General features: G+C 46.9%; 1 protein-coding gene across 7 annotated transcripts in view; it reads left to right on the top strand.

The window, feature by feature from the left end:
• Nucleotides 1–19,612, top strand: part of BIRC6 (baculoviral IAP repeat containing 6) — a 471,996-nt gene that overhangs the window by 68,842 nt on the left and 383,542 nt on the right. For all 7 annotated transcript variants that reach the window (XM_073557613.1, XM_073557615.1, XM_073557616.1 and 4 more), the window contains exons 11-12: nucleotides 14,197–14,346; nucleotides 14,478–14,703. In XM_073557613.1, the coding sequence (XP_073413714.1) occupies nucleotides 14,197–14,346; nucleotides 14,478–14,703 (376 nt within the window). The remainder of the gene's footprint in view (nucleotides 1–14,196; nucleotides 14,347–14,477; nucleotides 14,704–19,612) is intronic.

Raw genomic sequence — 19,612 nt, 5'->3', positions numbered from 1 at the left:
GTCTGATTTTTGGACTGTCACATAGAAGATGTGAAGAAACTTTAATTTTTTTTTTCTCCACGTATGAAAAAAGCTGCTGACTACACTCATCAGTCTGTTTGCTCATGTATGAGAAAAAAATGACATCTGAATGCAGCCTTACTCTGGGACAATCCTGCACCAAGGTACGGACAGTAAGCTCTAACATCACCCATATGTCCTTGCACTTCTTAATCTATAGGGTAAAGAATTGATCCAATGTTTCAACACCTTCATGGGATTGCTCCTGTTTACCTATGCATGATGCAAACTAGAGACCAAATGTTTGTAATAATGCCAATATACAAGGGGGACTTGGATTCTAGGCTGATTTCTGGGGAAAAGCCCCCACAGTTTTTAGAGTCCAGACAAGCTAAGGGAGAGAAGGGGTCATTTGAGGCAACTAGCTTCAGCGTATGTGATAACCACAGACTGGCCATGTCTGGGCTTGTCTTTTCTACTGAACCAACGCCTGGTGTTGGCCTAGAAAGATGCATGTGTGATTCCAGAATAATGATGGCATATGTTTCCCAAGCTACATAAGCCATATTGACAATTGATGGTTTTGTTTGCAGGCCCTAGACTGAACTATGGTTCTTGAACAGCGCTTTTATCTTGAAGGACTTGTGTCTTAAGTGGTTGCCCTCTTTCAGAAAACTTTTATCCACTGGATCTATTGGCTGAAGCACAAAGAAACAGTGCTTTACTTACCCTACTGTTGTGAATTCGCTTTCTGGCCTACCTCTGGTTACTAGTGAAGGTAGTGGTGCTGGTTATATTGACAGAGGGGTCGCGAGTTCTCTTTCTGGGCTCCATCTGGTGGTTACTGGAGGTAATGGAGCTGATCTGATTAACAGAGGCTTGCCACCTGATAATGAGGAGGAGGATTGGAGATCTTGGGGTTTCTGACTGGATTTAAGACAGCTGACTCCCTCTATCCCTGTTGGTGATTTTTCCTGCCACCTGAGGTCTTAGTTTCCAGCTCTGTCCCTGCATGCTCAGCTAAGTTTTCTTTTGCTATTGTTCACATTTGATCTGGTTTTGTCCATTTCAGTTTTGTGTGGTCAGCCAGCTCCGGCTGGGGCTGTGCTTAATCTCCTTCCATATGTTAAAGCTTGTGCCAGTTTGTTTTTGACCCTTATTAGATTGGCCTCTTTCATAATATACCAGAGTGCTGATAAAGTGGGCAAAGTCGTGTGACTTCAATATTTTTCTATCAGACGTGTTGGGCATTTTTTGCAGGTTTTTTTGCGTGATTGCAGACAGTGTCTTTCCTTTCCTGTCTAGTTAGTGTGGGCCCCATCGTTTGCTCAGTCTATTTTTATACCTGTGTTTGTGTTTTCATCTTGTCTCACTGACAATATATGTTTGGGGGCTATCTATTCCTTTGGGGTCTGCTCTGGGGCAGTTTAGATTTCTCCTTTCTTGCTTTAGGCTTATTTAGCTCTCCGGCTGTGTCGAGGCATCTAGGATCATCGTAAGTACGCTCCACGACTACTGCTAGTTGTGTGGATAGGATCAGGGGTCTGCAATCCGCTTAGTTACCAACCTCTCTGGTTTTCTGTGGCTTGGCTTGGTCTTGCTCTCCTCCTCGGTGACCCATTCATAACACCCTACCCAGGTCCAGAGCCTCTGTCTCATCCGCTGCCCCATTCTGTTTGTCTGCAGCTGTGATGTCCCATTGATAACGCTGCAGCCAATAGCTGAGCTCAGCTGCTCTGATTATGTAGTTGATGTAGATGATGTATGTATGCCTCTAGATCACTTGTGGAGACTGACATGCGGCGAGTCTTACAGGATCGCAACATGTCAGTTTATATAACGGAGACTCTAGTTCAGTTAAATCCGAATGTGTTCACTGAACTAGCGTCTCCGTAATGTAAATTGACATGCTGCGGTCCTGAAAGACGTGCCGCATGTCAGTGTCCGCGGGTGATCCGCAGGCGCACATGCACACATGGTAGACATAGGAATTCTTGAAATCCCATCTACTATGCTGTAACATCTGGCCTCTGCGGACTTGCGCAGCGTCATAACTGCAGCGATTCTTGATCATGGGCACGTACCCTAAGGGCACAGACTGCCGTATCAGTGCTTGGACTGGCCGGTGGCTCTCATGACTCGAGCGTGATAGTTGCGTACAAATACACTGCTCAAAAAAATAAAGGGAACACTTAAACAGAATATAAGTCCAAGTAAATCAAACTTCTGTGAAATCAAACTGTCCACTTAGGAAGCAACACTGATTGACAATCAATTTCACATGCTGTAGTGCAAATGGACTAGACAACTGATGGAAATTATCGGCAATTATCAAGACACGCTCAATAAAGGAGTGGTTCTGCAGGTGGGGACCACAGACCACATCTCGGTACCAATACTTTCTGGCTGATGTTTTGGTCACTTTTGAATGTTGGTTGTGCTTTCACACCCATGGTAGCATGAGACGGACTCTACAACCCACACAAGTGGCTCAGGTAGTGCAGCTCATCCAGGATGGCACATCAATGCGAGCTGGGGCAAGAAGGTTTGCGGGGTCTGTCAACGTAGTGTCCAGAGGCTGGAGGCGCTACCAGGGGACAGGCCAGTACACCAGGAGACATGGAGGGGGCCGTAGGAGGGCAACAAACCCAGCAGCAGGACCGCTACCTCCATCTTTGTGCAAGGAGGAACAGGAGGAGCACTGCCAGAGCCCTGCAAAATGACCTCCAGCAGGCCACAAATATGCATGTGTCTGCACAAACTGTTAGAAACCGACTCCATGAGGATGGTCTGAGTGCCCGACGTCCACAGATGGAGGTTGTGCTCACAGCCCAACACCGTGCAGGTCGCTTGGCATTTTCCACAGAACACCAGGATTGGCAAATGTGCCACTGGCACCCTGTGCTCTTCACAGATGAAAGCAGGTTCACACTGAGCACATGTGACAGATGTGACAGAGTCTGGAGACGCCGTGGAGAGCGATCTGCTGCCTGCAACATCCTTCAGCATGACCGGTTTGGCAGTGGGTCAGTAATGGTGTGGGGTGGCATTTCTTTGGAGGGCCGCACAACCCTCCATGTGCTTGCCAGAGGTTGCCTGACTGCCATTAGGTACCGAGATGAGATCCTCAGACCCCTTGCTGGTGCGGTTGGCCCTCGGTTCCTCCTAATGCAGGACAATGCCAGACCTCATGGGGCTGGAGTGTTTCAGCACTTCCTGCAAGATATTAGATCCAGGAGAATAAACTAGAGCAAGCGGTAATTTGCATATAAAAAGTATCAAAAAACTTTATTCAAAAAGTGCTACGGGTAACATACAATTATAATAGAGTGCCAGTCAAACAATGCAGATGACATAAGCCCAAGAATCACAGACTCCTCCCACAATGGTGGAACACCTCCCTGAACACATCCCCAATATGTAACCATATACCAGAAAGCCCATGTATATGCAAAGTAATCAAGCCGAAAGACAACGTAAGGGCCTCAGAAACTAAGAATAGCATTAGGCAACGCACTAACAACATGTAGTGGTGAATAATGGTGTGCAGCCATATAATGTCCCAAAATACATCTGGGAAGCTTACCAGGGAAGAGGAGGAGAGGGGAAGCCTGGCAGTAACACCCCTGATGCGGGTTTCGCAGCATACCAGGCCGCTTTGTCAAGAAGAATCTAGTGAGAGTCCCAACAGGACCTTGAAATAGCCCCAGACATCAGTCACATGACCGGTGTTGACCAATAGTAGTGACGCCTTCGCGTCTGCAGTTCCTACAGAGCAGCACAGGCATCTTGCACAGTGTGCGTGCGCCGAGTTATAAAGCCGGACGCAAGCGCAGTGCATATAGATGCCGGCTGCAAAGTGGAGCCACAGACACAGGGAGCGATGCGCGCGGCCATATAGTACAAACAATAAAGGGACCAGGACATTTGGGCACAACAATGTACTGTATACAAAACATCTAAGTAACAGACATATATAAGAGATATGCGTCATACATAACAATGGTATGCATAAGTCCAATAGTAGCCATACATAATTAGTAAATGTGGATCATATGCAGTAATAGATACGTATAAAAAACAATAATATTGCTTGTAGACATACATATAGCAGCCAAAAGTGGATAATAAATATGAATCATATACCAAAAACCGATGTATGCCAATGCATTAAATCACAACTCCATTAATGGCAACCAGATACATGTAGATATTTATGCAGAAATGCATGTAGTTGTTTGTAATGGTCCATATGATGAGTCCGGAGTATGGGGCCAAACCAGGATCCAAGGAGGGACCTACTGTAGACTGAATAACTAAATATGAAAAAACGGATTTAAAATACAATTAGTGAATAATAAAAACATTTTAAAAACAGTAGAAGAAAAACTGCCGGGGGGAAATGGAAATGTGAGGGAGAAAGCAAAGGCAAAAAAGGAGGGAGAGGAACAGGAGAAGGAACCAAAAATGAAAAATATACTGTATGTGGTTATCTAAAGTACAATATCCAAATAAATGCACGATGGCTTACATGGATACCAGTTCACCGGCCAATGCGCTGATAAACGCACATGCAGACTATAGGAAGAGGGCGAAGCTTAAAAACTCATTTAGTCGTTTTGGCATCATGGTATCCAACTGGACAATCCACTTAACCTCCATCTGTGCAAGGACCTTCTTGTAATCGCCACCTCTGATGCCCATGTGAAGTACATCGATCTCCCTAATTTTCAACAATTTCGCGTCAGTTGTGATGTGACCGAAAATGTCGGGGGATCGTTTTTAAGGTCAACAGGATCGGATACTGTCCTGGCCGCACCAATGTACCACGCATGCTCTCGTATACGTACCCTCAGTTCCCTGGTGGTGAGGCCCAGATATATCATAGGGCACGGCACGTGGCATTATGGATCACACTCGAGGTGCTACACAAGATATGCCTGATCCGAAATTCTCTCGTGCCATCCGAGGAACTGAAGGTAGAGCAGCGCAGAACATTGGCGCAGGCAAGACAGTGCCCTCAAGGAACCACATACCGGACCACTGGAGCCAAAAAAGTTCCTAGGAGTAGCAACATAATGGCTCCGTACCAATAGATCATTTAAGTTTTTGGATCTACGAGGTGTCATGGAAGGAAAATACCCCAGGACGGCCCTCAGGGACGGATCTGTCACCAGGATCGACCAATGTCTATGTAAGGTGGCATGCATGTTGTGCCACTCATGGTATGTGGAGATGAACCAAATGTGGGTCCATCTCCCTCCAAAGTTCTACTCTTCCTGGTAGGATGTAGAAGACTGCTGCTTGGAGTGTATCTTGTCTTGTAACTGGACTTAATACACCTTCGGCTAGCGAGTAAACTTTTAAGTCCAGGGCCTATCTCTCAAAGCGATCATCAATGGAGCAGATTCGCCGCATTCGGAGAGACTGTCCGACCGGGCTGGCCCTCACAGTGGAAGAATCATGAGCTGATGAGGCATGTAGTAGAGAATTTACGGATGTGGGTTTCCTGAAGACGTCCGTCTGGATGCGTCGGTCAGCATAGACCTCCAGACAAATGTCCAGGAAATCCACACTTCGATTGTCAGACACATACGTCAAATGAATGTTACAACTGTTATCATTTAAAGACCTCATAAAGTCCCCGAGTTGGTCAACAGTCCCATCCCACAAAAATAGAATGTCATCTATATAGCGTTACCAGCACAGCACATGGGACACACCCTGTGGGCCCCCGTCGCCAAAAATGCTTCTCTCCCAGGTGCCAAGGAAGAGATTGGCATACGAGGGCGCACAGGCCACGCCCATGGCTGTGCCCTGCTTCTGCAAGTAAAAATTATCTTTGTAAACAAAGAAATTGTGGGTGAGAAAAAAGTTGACCAACTCGAGGACTAACTCACATAGAGGGCCATCCAGGTCGGAGGCTCCCAGGAAGCGGCGAACAGCATCCGCACCCACCGCATGATCAATGCAAGTGTAGAGACTTTCCATGTCAGCAGTAACCAGAAGAGTAGATGGCTCCACAAGGATGCCATCAACCCATGCCAGGACGTGTCACGGATATAGGATGGCAGCGATTCCACAAGCGGTTTCAAGTAGAAGTCAATAAACTGACATACGGGGTCACACATGCCCCCTATACCTGACACGATAGGATGCCCCGGGGGGATCGAGGGCATCCTTGTGGACTTTGGGTTAGAGATAAAAAGTGGGGGTTCTAGGGGACCTGAACACCAAACCATCAAAGACTTTTTTTAGTGATAGTACCACTATCAAGTGCCCGTACCACTATCAAGTGCCCTATCAAGAATCCGCTGGAGCTTATGTGAAAAAGAGGCCCTGAGATCGGACGAAAGTTTAAGGTAAGTTTTAGGATCCCTTAACTGGCGAAATGCCTCCCGCTTGTATTTTTGGTTAGGCCATACCACTATGAAAGATTGTAGTTGGGAGATCGCCTGGTGTAGTTTGTAAGTCAGATTATCAAACCTCCGTCTGGAGGACAGTTTTTTTTTTTTTTTTTTAAATTTTCACTCCCCAATTTGTTAAATATATCAACAGATGGACTGAGAGACAAAGGGGGGAACCGAGTGGATTTGAGTCAGATCAAGGGAGGAAACTTACTTGTATGCGAGTTGCCCTGCTCAACAAGCAGGACCTCCAAATCACGGAGTGCTTCCCTTTCAACGTCACTCAGCCTCAGGAACATGACTTCTAGCATGAAGCTTTTTTAGAATGAGCTTTCTTGAAAATAGCTGTAGGTCTTTTAGGGCTGTAAAGTAATTGAATGCGTTAGTTGGTGAAAAAGTCAGGCCCTTACTTAGAACCTCCAATTGTGTCTCCGTAAGGACATGGGTCGAAAGGTTAAGTACCTGTAGATCCCCCCCCCGAGGGCCGGCCTTGGGAGCCCTAGATCCCAGCACTTTGTTTTTAGATGACTGACGAGATTCGATCCTTTTGGTAGGAGCCGTATTACTGTTAGTAACCTGACCGGGACCTCTTTGCCCCACATCATGATGCTAGGTGGATACATTAGATCGTAAGGACGTGGACCTTGAACGTGATTGGGATGTATTTCTGGATTTTGAATGTGACCGACCAATCACATTCCGCCATCTATAGACTCTGGACATTTGCTTGTCCCGAATGTTCTTTTTGAATTTTTTTTTGCCTTTTTAATTTGGATGTCTTGGGCCCATTTCTGTAGATCAGCATCTATCTGATCATTAAACCGGTCATGTGACCGGTGTCAGGGACTATTTCAAGGTCCTGTAGGGACTCTCTCACTAGATTCCTCTTGACAAAGCGGTCTGGTGCGCCGCGAAACCCGCGTCAGGGGTGTTACTGCCGGGCTTCCCCTCTCCTCCTCTTCCCTGGTAAGCTTCCCCATTGTATTTTGGGATATTATATGACTGAACACCTTTATTAAACACTACGTGTTGAGTGTGTTCCCTAATGCTATTCTTAGTTCCTGAGCCCCTTACATGGCTTTTGGGCTTGATCACTGCATATACATGGGGTTTCTGGTATATGGTTACATATTGGGGATGTTTTCTGGGAGGTGCTCCACCATTGTGGGAGGAGTCTGTGATTCTTGGGCTTATGTCCTCTGCATTGTTTGACTGGCACTCTATTATATTTGTATGTTACCTGTAGCACTTTTTGAATAAAGTTTTTTGATACTTTTTATATGCAAATTACCGCATGCTCTAGTTTTTTCTCCTGGATCTAATAGCTTGTTTGAGCTTGTGCATTTGGTACTGGAGTTTGGGTTGCTCTCCCCCACCTCCACAGTACCATACCATTTATTGGGCTCTTGTTGCCAGTTTCTGCAAGATGAAGGCATTTAAGCTATGGACTAGCCCCCCATTCCCCAGACCTGAATCCAATTGAGCACATCTGGGACATCATGTCTCGTTCCATCCACCAACGTCATGTTGCACCACAGACTGTCCAGGAGTTGTCAGATGCTTTAGTCCAGGTCTGGGAAGAGATCCCTCAGGAGCCCATCCGCCGCCTCATCAGGCCCAGGTGTTGTAGGGAGGTGATACAGGCATGTGGAGGCCACACACACACTACTGAGCATCTTTTCCTTGCCATGAGGCATTTCCACTGAAGTTGGATCAGCCTGTAATTTGATTTTCCACTTAGATTTTTGAGTATCATTCCAAATCCAGACCTCCATGGGATATTCATTTTTATTTACATTGATAATTATGTTTTATTGTTCTGAACACATTCCACTATGCAGTGAATAAAAATTTGCAACTGGAATATTTTGTTAATTGATAGCTAGGATGTGATATTTTAGTGTTTCCTTTATTTTTTTTGAGCAGTGAATATGTAGCTATACTCAATTGGCTTAATCAGATCCACTTGATTGACTTTTAGGCACATCAGGAAATGAGCTTTGCTACTACAAGGACATAACTGATAATGTACAAGATAATTGTGATTTTATGAGGTTTCAAAAACTTTATTATAATAGTAATATTGAGAACCCTTACTTATCTAACCCTCCACTGACCTTGAATCACCACTTTGGTCGTCCCCCCGGTTCTGCAGTGTTGACTTACCATGACCACTATGGCCATACACTGTCTTCAGCAGTGACAGAGGCGCATGCCTCTTATCAGACTACATATTACTCAACAACTCATTTTATAGGGGTTGTCTGGTCTTAAATGAAATGTCTGTTGTGACTCTGACTGCAGACTCTTGAATTATAATAGCAATTTTATTTTGTATAGCGCCAACATATTCCGCAGCACTTTACAATTAAGCGGGGACAAACGCAGACTATAAATTCACTACAAGGTAAGACAGATACATTAGGAGTGAGGGCGCTGCTCGCAAGCTTGCAATCTGCATTTATGCACACTGTCACGATTCCCCTGTATGCACCATGCGAGTGGGCGATTTGCTTGCTTGCCGTCACCTGCTCACTAGACTCCTGCTGTCAATAGCAGAGTTGTGGGATAACATGTGACCACAAATATGCAAAATGCATGCATGCGATCACTTGACTACCCACCTGCTTTGGACATGCAGGGGGTATCATATTTGTTAACATTTAAATCAGTCAAGATTAGGAAACTTTCAATGTCGGCCTGCACAAAGTCCAGGAATAAGTCACCAGGACATGGCCAGTCTACGGTTATTACATCTGCTGAAGCTAGTTGACACAAATGACCCCTTCTCTATCTGAGCTTGTCAGGAATCTAATAACTTTGGGGGCTTTTCCCATCACATCAATCAGTCTAATTCTCATCTGTGTGTATAATATGTATCTATCTATCATAGTCTATAATTGACATCTCTTAGGGCCCTGATAAATTTAGCGATGCATCAGCGATCCCGACAACGATACGACCCGGTCAGGATTGCTGGTGCATCGCTAAATGGTCGCTAGTGAGCTGCCAAACAGGCAGATCTCACCAGCGATGCAGCGACACAGCAGCGGTCGTTACTTACCTGTCAGACGTGGCGATGATGAAGTCCTCCGCCCGCGTCCACGCATCGCTCGTCGGCGCCAGCAGGAAGTCGCCGTCGAGAAACGGCCCAGGACGTTCTCACCGCGATCAGCGATAGCCAGTGGGGGAGCCAGTCGGAGGTAAGTGTCACATTTAGCGATATCGCTAGCAATATTGCTGCTGAGTCACAAAATCGGTGATGCTTTAGCGATATTGCTATGTGTGAAGCCCCCTTTAGGCTATGTTCACATGTTGCCTTTTTGCTGCAAATTTTAAGCTTCATTTTGCAGTACCAGTAAAAGCTATGAAATTTCAGAAACCTCATGCGCACACGTGCTTTTTTTTTTTTTTTCTTCTCCTGACTGATTTGGAAAACTGCTGCAATTTTGCAAACTGCAGCCTGTCACTTTCAGCGTTTTTGCAGTTTTTTTTCCATCCATGGAAATCAATGAGTAAAGCTGGTTTCACACTAGCGTTTTTTAGAGCTGCGCTTCGTGCGCATCCATGCGCATGCGTCCTGCGCCCCTATCTTTAACATGGGGGTGCTTGGTCAAGCGTATGCACGCGTTCGTATGCGTTTTCGTGCGCATGCGGTTTTTGTAGTGTGCGCCTAGGTGCGCTGGACGCAACCTGTTGCATTTTTGGCCCGTCCGACCCTTCTCAAAAAAACGCATGCGCAAAAAAAAATCACATTACAGTCTATGGGAACTCAGGCATGCGCATGCCTGCGTTTAAAATCGCATGCGTTTTAAGAGTTAACATGGCTAGAAACTGGTTAAAATGCATGCACCTAAAAAAAGCAAACAAATACAAAACACATGATGCGTTTTTTGCATGCGATTCTATTGCGCATGAAGCGCTGCGCTAAAAAAGCGCTAGGGTGAAACTAGTCTAAGTGCGAAAACGCATCAGAAAATGCAGGTATCAGGAATTTGGAAAATTGCGAAATATTCAAAATTTTCACCAAATTTCCATTTTTTTCATAAATTAACGCAAGTCATATCAATGAAATTTTACCACTATTATGTCACGAGAATACATTGTCAGACTTTCCAGGATTCATGGAAGCGTTCCAGAGTTATTGCCTCATAAAGGGACAGTGGTCAGAATTGTAAAAATTGGCCCGGTCATTAAAGGGGTTGTCCGGGCTTTTCACATAATCTCAGTACATATTTGGGCTGCAGAATGGTGACAATAAGTAATTTACCTTCTGTCACCAGTTTGCAGGGTTTTCTAGATATCACTCTCTTACTTCTGAGCAGAACGTCCAAGGGGGGGGTGTTATGGCATTGAAATGAGATCACTGTTCAGTGTGTGTCTGGGGGAGGAGCAGCTGGATGGTTCTGCTCTGCACTGAGGCTGCTAGAGGGGGAAGATTTGTTACTGTGTGAGGAGGGCTTGTTCATGTGGACGTGGAGGGCCTGTTGCTATGGAGAGTGGGGTTGTTGCTATAGAGAGCAGGTTTTTAGTAGAGTAGGAGGAAATGACCAGTTCTCACTTCAATGCCAGAACACCCCCCCCCTTGGACGTTCTGATTAGAAGCAAGAGAGTGATATCTAGAAAACCCTGCAAACTGGTGACAGAAGGTAAATTACTTATTGTCACCATTCTGCAGCCCATATATGCACTGAGATTATGTGAAAAGCCCGGACAACCCCTTTAACATGCAAACCACCCTTGGTGGTTAAAGAAGTTGCATCATGCACAAGAGACTATTAAACCCCGCAAAAAAAATGCAAGAAAACCTGCTTTTTGTTTCTTTACTGCCTAGAGAGCAGGTTTTGCCTGCAGAAAAAAACCAGAGCAAAAACGCAACGTGTGAACATGGCCTTACAAAGCAAAACAGAAGCACTTCTATTAAGGGGTTTATGCACAGGATTGGTACTTGACTCTGTAGAATAAAAACTGCAAGGATATATGGGTTTTGTTGGAGCTCAGTCTCCGGCCCTTGGTGTGGGACATTCCCAGATACCGTACATTACCTAGACTCAGTTATTGGTCTTTTCTGTTCCGAGTATATTGCCTTCTGGGTAAAGTAAATAATTAATGAGGCGCTCCGTGCTTTATTCCGTTGTAATGTTTGCTATTATACTGTGATCAGCGTCAGTTTGAATAGTAATTTGGTTCTCTGATGTATTGTACACTTTATCCATAAAGGATATAAGGTAGTGTAGCTAGTTTCAGCATGAGGACCCAGTCTACCGTGGACTGTAAGACACCGCTAGAGTCCATTGGGTTTGATAGTGATGAGCCTTTTTCTGTTATGGAATGTTCAGACCATATAAAAAAAACCTGATCCCTTTAAACAGACTGGCTCTGTGTGCCATTCTTTTGTAATGAAGTCTTGTGTATTAAGAGGCTGATTTTGAGCTGCAAATACTGATTAAAATTAGACAAGCACAGAGTTTAGACGTTGTCCACTACTTTTATATTGGGGTGACTTCCACCATTGTTTGGGTTTTGCTTTAAAGGGGATTTTCAACGAACATAGTTAATTTTAATCAGCTTTTTAATCATTAGATCTTTTAAATAATAAGTTCAATTGGTTGTGTTTAAAAATATTCCTGTGCTGAGATAATCTTATAAATGTGCCCCGCTGTGTACTGTGTAATGTTCGTGTCTGACCGTGCAATAAAGTGTGTACACATTACAGTGGGGATCAGAGCTGATTCTTTCTTTGAACATTTATAAGATTATCTCAGCACAGGAACATTTTTTTTTTTTTTTTTAACAAATGTGGAACTTATTTTTCTAATTGCATTTTTTTGTGGTAATTGACTTTTTTTTATTATTGATAAAACTTCTGAAATTTTGCTAAAAATGAGAACATAACTGTTTTGTTTTTTTTGACCCACAACTTTTTTTTTTTTTATTTTTACTTTTCTGTGGATGGAGATGGGTGAAAACTTTTTTTCTTTTTCGTGTGACATTTTATAGTTTTTTATTATGCATTTTTGGTGTATTTTTTCCCCCAATCATTAGTAGGGGTGAAATCTGCAGCAAAAAACTCTGAAAGAATTGACATTTGGCAGGTTTACATCTGCATCAAAACTGCAAGTCACAAAAAAGCAGTGTGTGCACAAGACCTCAGGATTCTCATTCACTTTGCTGCCATTGGGAAATCCTTCAGGTGTTCTCGCATAACGGACCCAACAAACAAAAAGAAAAGTGACATATATGCAACAAGTGCACAGGCCTTTAGCTTTCACAGTACAGTCTCAATTTTAAATTTTGATCAGACTTTCAGACATACCAAATGTGTTTTTTTTTTTTCTTCCATTTTTAAATGTAATTTTTGAGGATGGAAAAGGGGGCGATTTTAAATCTTTTATGGTTTTTTTTTTTAGTCATAAGAGACTTGTAGCTGGAATTGCTTGTATTATATACTGTAATATCACAGTATTCAGTATATAATTCAGCAGGCTCTTGTCAGTCATGGTAACCCATCGATTCCCCACCATGGCATCATGTTAATGCCGAGCTGACTTTAGTTGCTGCAGTTACACAGCTGACACTTGCCCAGTATGAAGCAGGCTCCGCTCCTGAGCCAGCTCCATGCGGCCTAGGTTGTTAAAGGGAATCTGTCACCCATATTTAGTGATATCATGTAAAGATATCACTAAATTGTGCGTCCCATAAGGATTCTAGTAGGGCTTTTGACTCCCCCCGACCCCGCACCTTTGAGGCAGAAATACCTTTTTAGCTTGTTGGGGATGCATGCAGATCGCCGCGGTCCGGTCCGATGGGCGTGGCTTAGTGGTCTTCTCCCACCTCCTCGGCTTGCTTCACGTAATCTTCGTCTGTGAATACCACAGACGCCGTTGGTTTCCGCGCTTGCGCAATGTAAAGGCCCCCGGCGCCTGGGCCGTATGCTTTTCCCTACTGTGGGCGAAGCATAAAATTGTTACTGCGCAAGCACCAGTATTTTCCAGTGCGGTCTATGCCCCGGAAGTGTGTTCTGCATGGTCCGATCCGATGGGTGTCCGGGTCCGGCGCCTCCAATCTTCTAGCGATGATGCTTCTGCGCAGGCGTAATTCTCTTCCCTGTTGAGGGCAGAGTAAAGTACTACAGTGCGCAGGCATCGGACCTCTCTGACCTTTCCCGGTGCCTGCGCACTGCAGTACTTTACTCTGCCGTCAACAGGGAAGAGAATTACGCCTGCGCAGAAGCCACAACAGAAGCAAGGTCCTCTCTGACCTTTCCCGGCGCCTGCGCACTGCAGTACTCTGCTTTGCCCTCAACAGGGTAGAGAATTACGCCTGCGCAGGAGCGTGACAGGAAGCAAGGAAGATGACGACATCGCTAGAAGATGGGAGGACCCGGACCGCGACACCCATAGGACCGGACCGTCCCCCAGGTGAGTATAATATAACTCGTTTTTCTTATCTTTCGGGTTACATCGGGGGCTTATCTGCAGCATTACAGAATGGTGTTGATAAGCCCCCTGATGGCGGTGGCTGCATCTCATAGGGGAAAAATGAGGTGACAGATTCCCTTAAAGCAGTTTAAACCCATTTTTATTACCAGTCAATGTTTGTTAGGCTTGTCCCACGTTTTCTTCAGGTGAGTATCAGAATTTCTTTAAGGTTCTTTTCTAATGAATCGACATGTCCCTTTCAGAGTAACTATTAAACGATTATTAGTGAGATTTGGCCACATCAGTTTGCTGCCCCAATTGCCAGTTTGTGACACCTACAACTTAGAGCACTTCCTCATTTCTTCCAGGCGGGGAACTTCATTTTCTTCAAATTGGAGGAACGTGTGATGATCTAGATGAGACAGATATCCTTGTCGATGGGTCATTGACAAAAGCTGTGGAGCAGTTAACAGAAGGCATCAAGCCAATGTCTAACCCTTCAAGTCCTTGCATAACAGGTAAGTGCACATGTATAAAAATGTATCACATCTTGTAGGTGGACTTTAAGGCATTCATGGGTTTTTGTCTGTTGATATACAATTTTAACTGTAAGTGAATATTTTTTTAGATTTTGGCATTTCCCCCTCAGGTGTGGACCTCTTAGTGGAGCAGCCATTCTCCTTGGAAATGCTGACATGCTTAGTTGAACTAACTCGTTTTGAGACTCTCATACCAAGGTTTTCTGCAACTGTGCCACCCTGCTGGGTGGAGGTTCAGCAGGAGCAACAACAGAGGCGGCATCCACAACATTTACACCAGCAGCACCACGGGGATGCCGCCCAGCACACTCGTACTTGGAAATTACAGAATGACAGGTTTGTACTGCTTTGAGAAGACCTGTAAAGTTAAATATTAGACAATGTAACAATTCTTCTCAGGGTTGTGGAGTCGGTAAGTCAAACCTCCGACTCTGACTCCTCAATTTCACTGCTTCCGACTCAGACTCCAACCCCACAGCACTAGTCACTATTGAGACATGTGCATAAAGTGCAGCACAGATTCATCTCCACTCTGACTCCACAGCACTGGTCACTACTGAGCATGTATATAAAGTGCAGCATAGATTCATCTCATCTACAACTCCACAGCACTAGTCACTACTGAGCATGTGCATAAAGTGCAGCACAGATTCATCTCCACTCTGACCCCACAGCATTGGTCACTACTGAGCATGTACATAAAGTGCAGCATAGTTTCATCTCCACTCCGACTCCACAGTACTGCCTCACTACTGAGCATGTACATAAAGTGCAGCACAGATTCATCTCCACTCCGACTCCACAGCACTGGTCACTACTGAGCATGTACATAAAGTGCAGCACAGATTCATCTCAACTAAAAGCAGAGATCCTTAGATCAGGAACAGACATTTATAGGACGTTTCATAACTTTCCCAAATTCTTATGAAAATTTTACAGCACATTCTGCACTGAACTACTGTACCCAATTTATTATATATGTTAGGAGTCTGTGTCGGTCCATGTCCATTTTATACCGACTCTACCTCCGGCTCCACCAAAATGGACACTGACTCCACAGCCCTGGTTTTTATGACATTTGATTCTTTCATGGTTAAGTCGCAGTAATTTTATTGTAATCGTCGTACTTTTTTACTCTGTCGCCTTATTGGGGGACACAGAACCGTGGATGTTATGCTGCTGTCCACTAGGAGGCGACACTATGCATAATCTGAAAAAAATTAACTTTGGCTCCTCCTCTGCAGTATACACCCCTGGACGGCGTCAGCCTTCTCCAGTTTTTGCTTAGTGTCGCAGGAGGCACACCTAAGTTTTTTTTTTTACACTCCGCCTTTTTCCTGGATTTTTTTCCAAAGGACTACAGATGAAGAAAAGAGGGTCTCCAGCGAGACTCCCGGCATGGCTCCCTCCTCGGTCCCCTATTAGGGGTACCCGGTTGAGGTCGAGGTGGCTATTCCCCATGTCGCTCCCTCACCAGTCCCTCGGGTACTGGTTCGAGGTCGAGACCCCCCTCCTTCCTCAGTTCCGTCTGGCTCTGGGTCGAGCTCGAGGCAACGATGAAGCCCCCTGACGGTGACAGCAGCACCCTCCCTAATCCCCCTCTGGAGGTATTAGGTTGAGACACCGCAGGTAGGGCCTGTACCAGGCACCATGGACCTCAGTCCACCTGTGGGCTCCTTTTGGGACCGGGGGAGGTGCAGAGAGGCATGGCACTTATCAGAGACCGGGCTCCCTGCGCCCCGGTCTCTGCAGCACTGGCGCCACAAGGGACCCTCCACAGGGCCCCAGTCACATATATGGCCCCACCGCCAGCCCTCCTTTCATTCTGGGGGGGTCTGGTTTAAATCCGACCCCCCCCCCCCCCCGCGGATGACCGCGCCGTCCTGGAGCCCTTCTGGGCAGGAGACCTCAAATTTAGGCCGCGGCTTCGGCCTAGCCGAAGTCGCCGCCCCATTCCCGCCCCCCGGCCCGCCCCCCGGATGACGAAAATGACACTGCAGTGTCATAGAAGGGGCGGATCGAGGCAGGAGGGGCGCGCTTTTACATGGCCCAGCGCGCCCTTTTCCAGCTCTCCGCCCCCTTCCCTCTCCACCTCAGAATCCGGTGGCCATCTTGCTGCACCTGGAAGAACGCAGCACAGCAGTCTCCGGGGGGCACAGGACGTGGGATTTATCAGCGCTGGACCTAAGGGGGAGCACCGGTGGGGTAAGATCACAGCTGGGTCCTTGGTACTCAGCTGTGAATTGCTATACCATATAGCGCTCTCCTCCTTTCCTCTGCGTAGATACCCCTGTAGGGCCTCCACTAATCAGCCTAGGTACTATGTCGGGCTCAAGGAAAAGAACCAGGCAAGACTGCTTTTATGCAGTCTGCACAGCCTGCAAGGCCACTCTCCCCAGCGGCAGCACGTACCCGCACTGCCGGGACTGTACCCAAAAAACAGGATCAGAACCCCAAGAAGTCCCTACCAACGCTTCTGCGACCGCTACTGCGCCGGAGTGGGCGACTCAGATGTCGCAGTCTATGACACAGTCTATAGATAACCTCACCTCCACATTACTGCAGGCTCTGCAGGGTCATGTCTCGGCTATGAACGTTACCCAGCAAAGGTACGTCCGGTCTCATGATCAGGGCGCTTCCGACAGTTCGAGGCGTAAGTGGACCCACAGGTCGCGTTCTGCTGCGTCCTCACATAGCAATAGGTCTTCCCCCTCCAGGGAAAGACACCGTGGCCTCAGGTCACCGAGGCGTCCCCTGATAGAGAAGGACAATGCGGATCTCCACAACGATCCCAGACCACGGGAAACCTCCGCTCTAGTTCGCCCGCTAGGGAGCTCCTTAGCGATGCGCAGGACTCAGAGGGCATATGTGACTCCAATTCAGATAACGAAACAGAGAACGCTTTGCTCCCTTGTCCCCCTAGCAATACTGCGATAGTTGAGGATATCGTCTCTTCCATCCTTCGGGTGCTGGACATTTCAGATCCAACCCCGGAAGCACCAGAACACAAGATTTCCTTTGAAAGTGTTCAGAAACCATTGAAGGTCTTCCCTAATCACCCGGAATTTCAAAAAATCCTTTCTAAGCATTTTTCGCAGCCTGAGAAAAAATTCGCCAATCGCAAGTATTTGGAAGCAAAATACCCCTTTCCACAGAAAGACACCAAGGACTGGACAGATCCGCCTGAAGTGGACCCTCCAGTCTCTAGGCTGGCAGCACAAACGCTTCTCTCGCTGCCGGACAGTTCAACCCTCAAGGACACGGCAGACAGACAAGTCGAACGCATGGCTCGTTCAATCTTTGAAGCGGCAGGTGCCTCTTTGGCTCCCGCATTTGCTTCAGTTTGGGCAGCCAAGGCCATCATGGCTTGGGCTGCTCTATTGCAAAAGGGCCTTCAAGCTTCAAATCCTCAGCTGGCGGACCAGGCGGTGCAAATTGCAGTGGTGGCAGATTACATGGTCCTTGCAGCGTTGGACTCTGCAAGAGGAATAGCGGGAATAGCATCAAACGCCATTACAATCCGACGTATTCTCTGGCTAAGAGAATGGAAAGCGGATGCGGCCTTAAAAAAGTCCCTAACAAATCTCCCGTACTTCAGTGGCCGTCTTTTCGGTGAAAAGCTGGATACAATGATATCCAATGCTACCGGGGGCAAAAGTACTTCCCTCCCTCAACTAAGACCAAAACGCACGTTTAAAAGGCGTAATCAATCTCGTTTCCGATCCTTTCGGAATTCTTCGGGCTGGTCCGTCTCACGCCCAGCACAAAACCGTAATCGTTCCCCCCGCAGGGACAACACACGTGCGGCACAGAGGCCGGACAGGAACTGGCGATCAAAGGCAAGCCAGGCAAAACCTAAAGGAGGAAAACCTCAGACTTTTCCCTCGTCCTGACTCATGCCCTCTGGACGACAGCTACTCTTTCAGCAGGTCTGGCTGCCTATTACAGAAGACAGGTGGGTCAAGGAAATAGTGTCTTCAGGATACAAAATCGAGTTTACTACCAGCCCACCGCACAGGTTTTTTCCCTCTGTCCCTCCAAAATCCCCGCTCAAAGCTCAGGCCTTCCGTCAAGCGGTTTCTTTCCTCCTGCGAGCAGGAGTCATAGTGCCAGTCCCAGCAGAAGAGCGCTTCCGAGGGTTCTACTCCAACCTGTTCGTGGTGCCCAAGAAGGGAGGAAGCATCCGACCCATACTAGACCTCAAGCAACTCAACAAGTACGTTCGAGTTCGTCACTTCCGCATGGAATCCCTCCGGTCAATCGTTGCGTCTATGGAAAAAGGAGAATATCTTGCCTCCATAGACATACAGGACGCATACCTGCATATACCGATTACTCCCGCCCATCAGAGGTTTCTCAGATTCGCAATCAACCAAGACCATTACCAGTTTGTGGCCCTCCCGTTCGGTCTGGCCACAGCCCCCAGAACATTTACAAAGGTCATGGCAGCTACCATGGATGTTCTGCACTCCAGAGGCATAGTAGTCGTTCCATACCTGGACGACCTTCTCATCAAGGCCCCCACCCTCAAGGACTGCGATGTCAACGTCTCGATCACGATCGACACTCTGACGCGCCTGGGATGGTTAGTCAATTTACGGAAGTCCTCGACTACACCGAGTCAGTCTCTGACCTTCCTGGGGATGCTATTCGACACCTCCAAGGGTCTGGTGATCCTCCCCAGGGACAAGGCACTGGCTCTCCGTCTGGGAGTTCACACACTCCTCCGCAAGTCCCCCAGATCTCTCCGGTATGCCATGAGAGTACTTGGCAGGATGGCAGCAGCAATGGAGGCGGTACCATTTGCCCAGTTTCACCTCAGACCCCTTCAACTAGCCATCCTCAAGTCCTGGGACAGGAATCCGTTCTCCCTCGACAGGGAGTTCCGGTTATCAGCAAACACCAGGAGGTCCCTGCACTGGTGGCTCAAGCCAACCTCGCTTGCAAGGGGAAAATCCTTTCTCTCCGGTCAATGGAAGGTTTTGACCACCGACGCAAGCCTTATGGGTTGGGGCGCGGTGCACCTACATCACAGAGCGCAAGGCAGGTGGTCACCAAGGGAATCGACTATGCCCATCAACATCCTGGAAATTCGGGCCATCTTCCTGGCGTTGAAAGCCTTCCATCACTTGCTGGCAGACTCTCATATCAGAGTACAGTCGGACAATGCCACGGCAGTGGCATACGTGAACCATCAAGGCGGCACCTGCAGCATCCAGGCGATGACCGAAGTAACGCGTATCCT

This window comes from Dendrobates tinctorius, unplaced genomic scaffold (genome assembly GCF_039654945.1).
Source record: "Dendrobates tinctorius isolate UK_male_01 unplaced genomic scaffold, ASM3965494v1 ptg000250l, whole genome shotgun sequence".
NCBI lineage: Eukaryota > Metazoa > Chordata > Amphibia > Anura > Dendrobatidae > Dendrobates > Dendrobates tinctorius.
This window is presented reverse-complemented; position numbering and strand designations above follow the sequence as displayed.